General features: G+C 37.2%; 1 protein-coding gene across 2 annotated transcripts in view; it reads left to right on the top strand.

Annotated features, from left to right (window-relative positions):
* Positions 1–13,479, top strand: part of CWF19L2 (CWF19 like cell cycle control factor 2) — a 193,614-nt gene that overhangs the window by 35,469 nt on the left and 144,666 nt on the right. For both annotated transcript variants that reach the window (XM_082409913.1, XM_082409912.1), the window contains exon 6: positions 8,515–8,608. In XM_082409913.1, the coding sequence (XP_082266039.1) occupies positions 8,515–8,608 (94 nt within the window). The remainder of the gene's footprint in view (positions 1–8,514; positions 8,609–13,479) is intronic.

Below are 13,479 nucleotides of genomic sequence, written 5' to 3'. Positions count from 1 at the left end.
GCGCAAGGGCTAGCCCTGTCTGGGTTTTTTGTAGTGCCCAGCGACAGGCGCATGAGGGCCAGCCGTGGCAGGGCCTTTTGTATTGCCTGGTGCTAGGCGCTGGCGTGTGGAGAGAGACTGGCTACAGTGGTGGCTCCACCCCCTGCCTGTGACTCAGCAGTAGCGCCCTGCTTCCATGGCATTCCGGTTTTCCTCCATAGGCATTCTCTGTTGCCATTTCCTCCCTCCTGTTCCCTCAGCAGTTCTTGCCCCGGGTTTGCCAACAGCCAACAGCAGTTCTTGCCCCGGGTTTGCTCTCCAATCCCCATGCTCCAACTCCCAGCCCCCATGTACACTGTTGGACACATCCCAGTCTGGGGCACTTAGGGCCATGGTACGGACTGTCTTTGTAGTTTTCACTCTGTCCCATCTGCCACAGGTCGGTCGCTTCATCCTCCACCGACAGCCTCAAATGCTTTCCTTCTCTCCCAACTGATTTCCTCATTGGTGAGGGGGCTTCCCCGGATGAGGGAATTTTCCCCCTGCTTCAGCTCCCACCACTGGCATGCAGGTGCTGTCCCACTTCCTCTCCTCCTCCTTCTCCTTTCTTTCTTCCTACCCAGTTATGCAGGGATCTTTATAGTCCTTTCCGGTGTCCAAGGTATTCTGCTAGTGTATAGCTGGTGTTCTGTGAGAATTGTTGCATCTGTAAATGTATTCCTGATGCATCCACGGAGAGAGAGGAACTCCACATCCTCCTACTCCTCTGCTGTCTTGGAACCCCTTTGTTCCTGATTTTAGAGGAAAAGCTTTCAGCTTTTCATCATCAAGTATGAGATTAGCTGTGGATTTGTCACAAATGGTCTTTATTATGTTGAGATATTTTCCCTCTATACCAACTTTGATGAGAGTTTTTGTCACCAAAGGACGTTGAATTTTGTCAAATGCTTTTTGTGTGTCTGTTGAGATGATCATGTGATTTTTTTCCTCCTTTTGTTAATGTGTGTCATATTGATTGGTTTGCAAACATTGAACCATCCCTGCATCCCTGGAATAAATCTCACTTGATCATTATGTATGATCCCTTTTATATATTGTTGAATTTGGTTTGCTAATATTTTCTTGAGGATATTTGGATCTTTATTCATCGGAGATATTCACCTGTAATTTTTTTTTTTTGGTAGTGTCTTTGTCTAATTTTAGTATCGGGGTAATTAGCGATGGCTTCATAGAATTAATTTGGGAATGTTCCCTCTTCCTCAGTTTTTTGGAGGTGTTTGAGAAGGTATAGATATTAGTTCTTTTATATATGTTTGGTAGACTTCTCCCAGGAATGGATTTGTTCTTGAATTTTTGTTTCTTGAGAGTTTTTTAAAGTACAAATTCAATTTTACTACTAGTGCTCTTTCTGTTCATATGGTCTATTTTGTCCTGATTCAGTCTTGTAAGTTTTTATGTTTCTAGAAGTTTGTTGATTTCTTCTAGGTTGTCCAATTTGTTGGCATTTTAACTGTTCATAGTATTCTGTTATGATATTTTTGTATCTCTGTGATAGCAGTTGTTATATTTCCTCTTTCAGTTCTTATTTTGTTTATTTGGGTCCTCTTTTTTTCTTGATGAATCTGCCTAAAGGCTTATCAGTTTTGTTTATCTTTTCAAAAAATCAACTCTTGGTTTCATTGGTCTTTTCTATTTTTTTTTCTTTTTTGTTCTTTGTTTTATTTATTTCCCCTCTGATCTTAATTGCTTTCTTCTTTCTGCTTTTGTTTGTTCTTCTTTTTCTAATTCCGTTAGATGGTAGGTTAGGTTGTTTATGAGATTTTTCTTGTTTCTTGAGGTTGGCCTTTTACTGCTGTAAACTTACCTTTAGAACTACTTTTGCTGTGTAGCACAGATTTTAGAAAGTTGTGTTTTTATTTTCATTTGTCTAGAGGTTTTGTTTGATTTCCTCTTTGATTTCATTGACCCATTGGTTTTTCTTTTAGTAGCATATTGTTGAGTCTCCACATTTTGTGTTTTTTCCATTTTTCTTCCTGTTTTTGATTTCTAGTTTTATGCCTTGTGGTTGGAAAAACTGCTTGATATAATTTCTATCTTCTTAAATTAGTTGAGACTTGTTTTTTGGCCTCCTATGTGATCTATTCTGGAAAATGTTCCACATGCACTTGAAAAGAATGTGTATTCTACTGTTTTTGGTTGGAGTGTCCTGTAGATATCTACTAAGTCCATCTGGTCCAAAGTATCATTTAAGATTCCTGTTTTCTTATTGTTTTCCTGTCTGGATGATTTGTTCATTGATGTAAGTGGGGTGATAAAATCCTCTGCTATTATTTGTTATTGTCAATTTCTCCCTTTATGTCTGTTAATATTTGCTGTATATATATATTTAGGTGCTCCTATATTAGGTGCATACATGTTAATGAGTGTTACCTCCTCTTCTTGCATTGAAATCCTTTTCTTTAATAATGCCCTTCTTTATCTTTTTTTATTGACTTTATTTTAAAAATTTGTCTGAAATGAGTAGTTCTACCCCTGCTTTCTTGTCATTTCCATTTGCATGAATTATTTTTTTCTATCCCATCACTTTCAGTTTCTGTGTTTGTCTTTATGTTTGAAGTGAGTTTCTTATAAGAAGCATTTAGATGGGTCTTGTTTTTCTTTTTATCCAATCAGCTGCTCTGTGTCTTTTGATTGGATCATTTAGTCCATTTACATTTGAAGTGATTATTGATAGGTGTGTCCTTATTCCCATTTTGTTACTTGTTTACTGGTTGTTTTTTCAGTTCGTCTTTGTTCTTTTCTTCTTTTAGTTCCTTCCCTTGGGGTTTGATGATTTTCTTTAGTGGTATGCCTGTGTTCCTTTTTCTTTAGATTTTTTTTGTATGTATTACAGGTTTTAGATTTGCAGTTACCGTATGGTTCATATATGTTGACCTATAACTATATTTACGTGTTTTAAACTGGTAGTCATTTAAGTTCAAATACATTCTAAACGATTTACATTTTTCTAATCCCCTTCACCACATTTTGTGTTTTTAATGACGTATTTTACATATTCACGTTTTTCCTTAACTGTTCATTGTAGTTATAGTTGATTTCACAGTTTTTTGTCTTAATCTTAGTAAGAGCCTATTTAAGTGATTGAGCCATAGGCTTTACTATATATTTGCCTTTACTAGTGGGATTTTCCCTTTCCTATAGATCCTTACTTGTTGTAGCTTTTTCTTTTCCACTTAGAGAAAATGCTTTAACATTTTTTTAGGGTTGGGTTAGTACCCTCTGTGTTTCCTGTACCTGGATTTCTGTTTCCTTCTTCAGGTTCTGGCAGTCCATAATTTCATCAAACACATTTTTGCCCTGCCTCTCTCTCTCTTCTCCTTCTAGGACCCCTGTAGTGTGAATGGTGGTATGCTGGTTGTTGTCTTAGAGATCCCTTAAGTGTTCTCATTATTTTTAAACCTCATTTTTCTTTTTCTGTTCAGATTGAGTTAATTTTTATTTCATCTTCTTCTGTATTTCTTTGTCTGCTGTTGATTCCTTTTAATTTGTTTTGCATTTCAGTTAGTGTGTTCTTCAGTTCTGTCTTTTAAAAATGTTTTTTAGTTCTTTTTTAAAATTCTCACTCTGTTCATCTATTCTTTCTTGTAATTTAGTCAGTATTCCTATTGCTAATGCTTTGAACTCTTTGTATATTAAGTTGTTCATTGCTGTTTTGTTAGTTGTTTTCTTTAGGGTTTTTCTCTTGTTCTTTCAGTTGAAACAGTCTTCTTTCTTTTCATTTTGCTTAACTTTCTCTGTGTCTGTGATATTAGGTGAAACATTTACCTACTCTGATCTTGAAGGAGTGTCCTTGTGTGGGAGCATTTCTATGCAGTCTCCATGTGTCCAGTGGCTTTGATGGGAGAACTGGATCTGACCTGAGCATGAGTCACATCTTTCCACAGGGTGTGCTGGTAGCTGTCACCTTTGTAGGAGGTGAGACTGAGATGGAGGGACTAGAGTCAGAGCCCGGTGTGAGCCTGGGGTTCTTCTCTGCTCAGTGACCAACACCACCTTACTGGAGGTGGGGTAGGGCCCCAAGTTCCTGGAGCAGAAGCCCTGTGATTTGGGAGTGAGCTGGCTCCATTCCCTTTAAGTGTGTACTCTTTTCGTTCCTAGCACCAGTACTTTGCCCCAGAGGGGACCAGTATTGGAGCAAGAGGGGCCAGAGTGGGTGCTCGGCAAAGGTCAGGTGTGGGCTGTGGTGGTCTGGACCCCAGTCTGAGTTTCGGACCTCACCCAATGAGCTGCTTCCATAATCAGCTGCAGTGACTGCTGCCTCCCCCCACCCCCGTCAGATGCCATTCTGGGTCAGGTTAGATCTGTCCATCAAAACAGCATACTCCCCTCAGTCCTGCAGCCCTTGCCCCAGTTTGGAGCTGCATGACATAGCAAGAGGGGCTGGAATGGGCACTTGGCTTTGGTCAGGGAGTGGGCTGTGGTGGTCCCAGCCCAGTCACAGTTACAGACTGCTCCTGATGCACTGCCTCGCCAAGCACCTTCAGTGGTTGCTGTCACTCCATTCAGATGCAGTTCCAGATTTGAGCAGGGTTCATTTCTCACAACTGTGTACTCTTCTTGGGTGCAGCATCCCTTGCCCCAGTGTGGAACTGTACCATGGAGCAAGTGGTGCTGTAGCAGGCACTTGGCTTAGGTTGGAGCATGGGCTGGGGGTGTTGCAGGAAACTGGCCAGAGTCCTGGGGCAGTTTAAGTCTGCTTCTGCTGCCTTGTTTCGAGAGTAATCAAATTTGTGTGTGCTCTTCATGAGGAGAGTCTAGGTTTCTTACAGTCCCCTTGTTAGTCCCACTGGTTTTCAAATCAGCTAAGGGGACTTGTCTTCTTGGCGTTGGACCCCAGGGCTAGGGAACCCAATATGTGGCTTGAATTGCTCACCCCCCAGGGAGGATCTCTGAGTCCATGTAATCTCCTTCCTTTTCTGTGTCCCCTCCCAGGGTCACAATTCCTGACTTGACTGCTTCTCTTCTCTTCCTACCTGAATCTGTGTGGATTTTTCTTACAGCCTTTGTTGTATGAGTCTTTCTACCAGTCTCCTGTTGGTTTTCAGTGAGAATTGTTCCACATGTAGATGTATTTTTGCTGTGTTCTTGGAGGGAAGTGAGCTCCACATCCTCCTACTCCACCATCTTGATCTCTCCTTCCTACATCATCATATTCTTAACACATAAATATTTGGTTTATTTTGAGGAAAATACGGCCCTTGCCTTAGAATCAAATGATAATTCTTATAATGGGAGTGAAAATAAATGAAGATCATAGGAAGAAGACTCAGATGATGGTCCTTAACTGAAGTTTCAGTGTGAAGCATGTTGATTTCATGTCTTCTTTATATTGAGGATATCATTTCTTTTGTGCTTTATACTAATGTTTTTCATATTGTGAGTCAAATTTATTGCAGTCATCATTTAAAAATATAAACTATCAGCATGTATTACATGTAACAAATATACGTTTTGTTTCCTAAAACCTTTGTTTTGGATACACATACACACAGAAAATCTCTCTATGGGTCAAAGTCACAGAAAAGCTTGAAAGCCAGTGCTCAAGTCTTTGTGTCTTCTTGGCTTCTTGTGCCCACATTGTGCTGTAAGCTACAGATCTATGGCACATATCTATAAAACCAGTCTATAGCATATAGAGATGCATACCAATTTTTCAACCTTTTTTCATAAGCAGGACATCTCCCCACTCCAGTCCTTGGCTTTGTTTCCATTCCCCTGTATATGCTGGAGCACCTTTAGTATCTATTATCTTTTAGAAATTGAACTAAGGACTAACATTTTCTGCTTGCACATAGAGCCCAGTAGGCATGTGGCTTCAGTTATGCTTACTGCTTTGCATTTCTCTTCTGTTTCTGGTCCACAGAGAGGGGTTTATCTTGTTTTGAACTTAACAGTGTTTTATATTTTGTATATCTTTTTGGTTTGTCCTGAGCAGAGACAAACATGGCAACATGAATTGAACTTTAATAAATCTCTTGACTAGAAGGTCTGAGCATGTTTTAGAGATTGATTCATGTTGATATATTTTATTTCTATTTTATTCCTTTCAATCACTGTATAGTCTTTCATAATCTTACTCTGCCATTCTGTAAATATCCATTCCTCTTGGAATGGATATTTTGTTTTTCACTCTTACAAACTATTACAAGCAGTGCTAAATTTCTCCATAGTGCATATTTAGAAGTGGAATTGCTAAGTTATTAAGTATGCATCTACTTTCTTTTACAAACACTTGCAAAGAGATTATATCAATTTATTGTGCCCCAACAATGTATGTTTCTTAACCATACTTAGTATCTGTATTGTCAAACTTTAAAATTATGTCATGCTGATTAATGTGTGAGAAATGGTATTTTCACGTATTAAAATGCATTCCTCTGATTACTAGGAGAGATCTTTTCTTTTTTTTTATCATTTAGATTTCTTATAGTATGAACTGCTTGTTTATGTTTTTTGTTGTTTATCTTTTTCTTACTGATGGTAGTTCTTTATATACTCAGTCTTGTGTCTTTTGTGTACTTTCAGATAGTATCTCATAATTCGTCTTGCCAGTTGTCAATTGTCCTCCTCAGTTTGTAATTTTAGTCTTTGTTATCCTGTTGAGTATCTGATGTGTATCTCTTTGAGTGTCCAAATAAGACCACTGGAAGAAATGGTAGATACTGTGAGATTTTACAGTAGGCTAAAAAGGGAGGTGGCAGTCTTTTTGTGTGTACATTATAAGAAGTCAAATCCTTACTACTTCGCTTATCCCTCTAAGTTAACCTTTAACTTAAACATTGTTTTGTTTGTTTTTTGTTTTTTTCTATTTTTTGGCCGCACCATGTGACATGTGGGATCTTAGTTCCCAGACCAGGGATCGGACCTGCACCCCCTGCAGTGGAAGCACGGCGTCTTAACCACTGGCCCGCCAGGAAATTCCTAACTTAAATTTTGTTCTTTGGAGATTCTGTACTTTTTTGTCAACTCATGAATACATTTTAAATGCTTTTTAAAAATTTTTCTTTTCTTTTTTTTTTTTTAAATTTATTTATTATTTATTTTTGGCTGTGTTGGGTCTTCATTTCTGTGCGAGGGCTTTCTCTAGTTGCGGCAAGTGGGGGCCACTCTTCATCGTGATACGCGGGCCTCTCACTATCGCGGCCTCTCTTGTTGCGGAGCACAGGCTCCAGATGCACAGGCTCAGTAGTTGTGGCTCACGGGCCCAGTTGCTCCGCGGCATGTGGGATCCTCCCAGACCAGGGCTCGAACCCGTGTCCCCTGCATTGGCAGGCAGATTCTCAACCACTGTGCCACCAGGGAAGCCCTAAAAATTTTTTATCCAACATTTTTGTTTTCAAAGGTTGGTTCTGGAAGCTAACGTTTAACTCTTTCCATTCTTCTCTATCTAATTGCCATTATTATTTCTAATAATTGCCATTATTAGTTCTAAGAAGCATTTTCTGACCCCCTAAGTCAAATTGGATACCCCTAGTATATGTTTCTGTATCAGTCTTTACTTTCATAGCACTCTTCTATGTTAATATTGCTTGTCTTTCTCCTTTCTCAAGGCCATAATTTCTTTGATGGTGAGGACTATGCCTGGCTTATTAATTATAGCCCCAGTACCTGGCATAGTGCTTGGAACACAGTAGACACTTGAATTGTGACTAGGCTACTGTCATCTTTTTCCTGATTACTGCCACAGTCTTCTTACTGGTTTTCTACCTATAAGGTTGCTTTTCTCCAGTCTTCTCTCCACTCTGAAACCAGTTTGCTCTTTGTGTAACACAAAGCTGATCATGTTTATGACTCACCATTGCCCCAGCAGAAAGCTCCAATAGCAGTTTAAAGTGGTTCCTGTGGCCTAGTCCCTGATTGTTCTACAACCTAATCTCTTACTGCTATTCATTCATGCTTCTCGAGTTTTAGCCAGTCTGAATTACTTTGTTCCCTAAAGGTGCAGTGCTTTTTCTTTCCTCTTGGGTTTTATGAACATGCTTTTATTCCTATACTTGGAACCTCTTAATTCTCTCTTTTCCCACAGAAGAAACTGGCTAATTCTTGCTCATAGGTCTAATAGTACTCATATTACTTCCTTTAGGAAGTCTTTGATTTGTCAGCATGAGAGGAGTTTTAATTGTGTATGGCTTTAACACTCCGTACTTCTGTCTTCAAAGCACTTGTCAGTTACTTGTATATTGTCTGTATTCCTCACTATCTCATAAGCTAGCAAGGACTGTGTTAGGCATATTGACTATTACATCTTCTGCATCTAGCACAGTTCTGATTCATGGTAGGCATTCAATAAAAGCATTGAATGAATGTTAATTTAGACATTATTTCCTGCAAGTTGGAAAAGAGCGTGTCTTAAGAGTTTTTAAAGTATTTCCCTAAGGTTACAATTGTTAACTGAGTTTCAGATTTTTAATTTATTATTATATTTTATGGTGGGGTTATTTTAAAATTGTGACCTCTGAAAATGTTTTGTTCCAGTTCAGACTGCTGGAAAGAGAATTGAATCCATACTGGAAGGATGGTGGGACAGGTCTTCCACCAGAAGACTGTAATGTGTCATCAGTTACTAAAGGTATCTTCATATTTTGATTGTAGCCACACAGGCATTTCTTATAACTTGGTATTCCTAAGGGAATGAACTGAGTCTGCTAGTAGATTGGCAAGATGTATTATGAATTCCAAAAATGAATAATAATCCAAATCAGATTTTGAGATGTATTAAATCTAAATTTTATCACTAGTTATTATTTAAGTATTTCTGCTTGATGCTGTAATTTGATCAGTTCTGCAAATATCTGTGTCTGTTTATGTATTTGCAAAACAATGATGTATATTGATTATCTGATGTGAAATTTGTATGGTTTTATATTATGAGCATCTATGGATTGTTACTAAAGGTTCAGTTTACATATAGGAAAGCAATGATAAAACATTTGCAGTCTTTTAAGGCCTCATTTAAATTACTAGTACTTGGGAAGATTATTTTAACTATAATATGTTAGCAAATTGGTTAAATATTTTTATACTTGGTAATGTTTTTATATCTGAGTTTATATTTTGAATGGATTAATGAAAAGCATGGTTCTGTAAGGATATAATTATTCTTTGGTTTGTTACATGCTATAACAAAATGTAAAAAGTATTAAAGCTCTGAAGTTTCATGAAAATGATGTATAAATATTAAAGATGTGATTTCATATCTTCAGAAATTCTTACTTTGCCAGCATTTACAAATTTTATTGATGTTAGGATAGTGCTGTTACTTTCCAGCAGATGGAGACAAAATACTTGTGTCACGTATTCATACCTTTCACCATAATTAAAAAAAATACTTATATGCCAATTAAGTGTTACATTGACAACTCAATGAAAAGTTTGATTAATTACAGTTAACCCAGTATACACATAGTAGTATTATAAATTATCTTTTCATCTTAGTCATTTCTCAGCAGAATGTTTTCCTGCTTTTTATACATAATTTATTTTTATTTTGTCCATTTGTTATATTCTTTTGTATTTTATGAGAGATGTCCCTGGAGCCACCTTATAGGTTCCTTTTTAATTTATATTTATTAGTTTTACTGAAGTTATCAGTAATTATAACATTTTCTTTATTGCCTTTCAGCTTGGGCAATAAAGAAATGTCTCTGCTGGGCTATATAATAATAACTGTACTCATATAAGGGTCTCTTTGGAATACTGATGTTTAGAAATGTAAGAGTTTGGGAATCATAAGTTTTCTCAGTGAACCATTATTATGTAGGGCTGATCCAGCTTTTACCATCCTTGTTGTCAGAGGACAGTTAGTAAGTTCATCTATGGGGAAGACTTAGAATTGCCAAATCCTGTCTTTGAGTATATGTAGTCAGCAGGTTCTTAACTTCACTGATTGGAGAAGACCCAAAGTTCTACCTAGGTAGTATCTTTCAGCTCGCTGAACCAGTAGAATCAAAGACACTAGGAGAAAAATGACCTTACATAAAGGTTTTAGAGAGCCTTTCTCCCTTCCCTTTCATATAATGCTTTCACCATTTCCCTTTCTCATATTTAATTAGAAGGAGAAAGAATGACAGAAAGCTCTGAATGTCTGTCAGAGGTTCAGATCCCAGAGTTGAAATTAAGCTTTAAAAAATGATTTGTAGGTTTTTCTGCGTATGCAGATAGTGTAGTCATTCTCTTTAGACTAGTGGTAGAGTTGAAACTGTGAGGCACCTAAAAGTGTTATAACAGTAGTATTAAGAGGTATGTAGAGGTGCTATAGTGTTTATATTTAAGGACTTAGACTTTGGAGTTTGACTTCTTGGGATTAGAATTTTGGCATTTCCACTCATTAGTTCTGTGATTTGGGGACTGTTTCCTGAGCTCTCTGAGCCCAGTTTAAACATTGTAGTAGGGAATAATGGTATTACCTGTCTTATATGGTTATTGTGAGGATTTATCACAGAATCTGGAATATAGTAAATACTTAATAATGACGTTGTCAAATATTTGTCCTTATGATGAAATGTTTTGGGAAGATTTTATCAACAGATTTTTTGGTAATGATTGAGGTGCCATATACACAATAACTAATTGGTTACTCTTGATATTTTTTTCCTTAGAGAAAATTAAGTAGAAAAATAAATAAATTTTCAGTGTCCATACAAAATTATCTTAAATCACATTTTAGTAATGGAAATATTTGTACAATTTTTAAGTTTACAAAATAACACGTTTTTGTATCAGTTTATTTTCAATAGCAGCCATGTGAGGGTAGCAAACTAGATGTACCAATTGAATACGAAGCTAATACCTAATGTTCAGAAAACTAAGGCTGAAATTGGTCAAGTTATTTGCCTATAGTCATGTGAGTAGTACTAGAACCCAGGTCTTCTGATTTTAGTCTAGGGTTAGTTACTCTAGGTTTTCATTAGAAGACTCTGTTACCATGTAGTTAGTAGATATTCTTGCTTAAAAACTCTGTATTTTTGTTCATCCATATAGATTTTTTTCCCTCTTTATTTTTTGGCTTTCTCTTACAGAATCTTTTGAGAAGTTCTTTCAAAGGTGGTTTAAATCAACTGCCTTATTTTGCAGACAAAGAAGCAAAATTTAAAGGAGTTAATGACTTGCTTGAGGTCTTACAACTATTTAATAACAACAGCAACACTAAAATCTAGGTCTCCTGATATTTAGTTTATTGCTATTTTTTTTTACTTTTATTTTATTTTATTTTTTATTGGCATATTTTTTTTTTAACATCTTTATTGGAGTATAATTGCTTTACAATGGTGTGTTAGTTTCTGCCTTATAACAAAGTAAATCAGTTATACATATACATATGTTCCCATATCTCTTCCCTCTTGCATCTCCCTCCCTCCCAACCTCCCTGTCCCACCCCTCTAGGTGGTCACAAAGCACCGAGCTGATCTCCCTGTGCTATGCGGTTGCTTCCCACTAGCTATCTATTTTATGTTTGGTAGTGTATATATGTCCATGCCACTCTCTCACTTTGTCACAGCTTACCCTTCCCCCTCCCCATATCCTCAAGTCCATTCTCTAGTAGGTCTGTGTCTTTATTCCCGTCTTACCACTAGGTTCTTCATGACCTTTTTTTTTTTCCCCGTAGATTCCATATATATGTGTTAGCATACTGTATTTGTTTTTCTCTTTCTGACTTACTTCACTCTGTATGACAGACTCTAAGTCCATCCACCTCACTACAAATAACTCCATTTCATTTCTTTTTATGGCTGAGTAATATTCCATTGTATATATGTGCCACATCTTCTTTATCCATTCATCCGATGATGGACATTTAGGTTGCTTCCACGTCCTGGCTATTGTAAATAGAGCTGCAATGAACATTTTGGTGCATGACTCTTTTTGAATTATGGTTTTCTCAGGGTATATGCCCAGTAGTGGGATTGCTGGGTCGTATGGTAGTTCTCTTTTTAGTTTTTTAAGGAACCTCCATACTGTTCTCCATAGTGGCTGTATCAATTTACATTCCCACCAACAGTGCAAGAGGGTTCCCTTTTCTCCACACCCTCTCCAGCATTTATTGTTTCTAGATTTTTTGATGATGGCCGTTCTGACCGGTGTGAGATGATATCTCATTGTAGTTTTGATTTGCATTTCTCTAATGATTAATGATGTTGAGCATTCTTTCATGTGTTTGTTGACAATCTGTATATCTTCTTTGGAGAAATGTCTATTTAGGTCTTCTGCCCATTTTTGGATTGGGTTGTTTGTTTTTTTGTTATTGAGCTGCATGAGCTGCTTGTAAATTTTGGAGATTAATCCTTTGTCAGTTGCTTCATTTGCAAATAATTTCTCCCATTCTGAGGGTTGTCTTTTCATCTTGTTTATGGTTTCCTTTGCTGTGCAAAAGCTTTGAAGTTTCATTAGGTCCCATTTGTTTATTTTTGTTTTTATTTCCATTTCTCTAGGAGCTGGGTCAAAAAGGATCTTGCTGTGATTTATGTCATAGAGTGTTCTGCCTATGTTTTCCTCTTAAGAGTTTGATAGTGTCTGGCCTTACATTTAGGTCTTTAATCCATTTTGAGTTTATTTTTGTGCATGGTGTCAGGGAGTGTTCTAATTTCATACTTTTACATGTACCTGTCCAGTTTTCCCAGCACCACTTATTGAAAAGGCTGTCTTTTCTCCACTGTATATGCTTGCCTCCTTTATCAAAGATAAGGTGACCATGCGTGCATAGGTATATCTCTGGGCTTTCTATCCTGTTCCATTGATCTATATTTTTGTTTTTGTGCCAGTACCACACTGTCTTGATTACTGTAGCTTTGTAATATAGTCTGAAGTCAGGGAGCCTGATTCCTCCAGCTCCATTTTTCGTTCTCAAGATTGCTGTGGCTATTTGGGGTCTTTTATGTCTCCATACAAATTGTGAAATTTTTTGTTCTAGCTCTGTGAAAAATGCCAGTGGTAGTTTGATAGTGATTGCATTGAATCTGTAGATTGCTTTGAGTAGTATAGTCATTTTCACAGTGTTGATTCTTCCGGTCCAAGAACGTATCTCTCCATCTGTTTGTGTCATCTTTTACTTTTTTCATCAGTATTTTATAGTTTTCTGAGTACTGGTCTTTTGTTTCCTTAGGTAGGTGTATTCCTAGGTATTTTATTCGTTTTGATGCAGTGGTAAATGGGATTGTTTCCTTAAGTTCTCTTTCTGATTTTTTGTTGCTAGTGTGTAAGAATGCAAGAGATTTCTGTGTATTAATTTTGTATACAGCATCTGTACCAAATTCGTTTATGAGTACTAGTAGTTTTCTCATAGCATCTTTAGGATTTTCTATGCATAGTGTCATGTCATCTGCAAACAGTGGCAGTTTTACTTCTTCTTTTCCAATTTGGATTCCTTTTATTTCTTTTTCTTCTCTGATTGCTGTGGCTAGGACTTGCAAAACTATGTTGAGTAGTAGTGGCGAGAGTGGTCAT

This window comes from Balaenoptera physalus, assembly GCF_965194825.1.
Source record: "Balaenoptera physalus genome assembly, chromosome: 10".
In the NCBI taxonomy this organism is placed as follows: domain Eukaryota; kingdom Metazoa; phylum Chordata; class Mammalia; order Artiodactyla; family Balaenopteridae; genus Balaenoptera; species Balaenoptera physalus.
The sequence above is the reverse complement of the archived record's forward strand: the minus strand, read 5'-3'. Positions and strand labels throughout refer to the sequence as shown.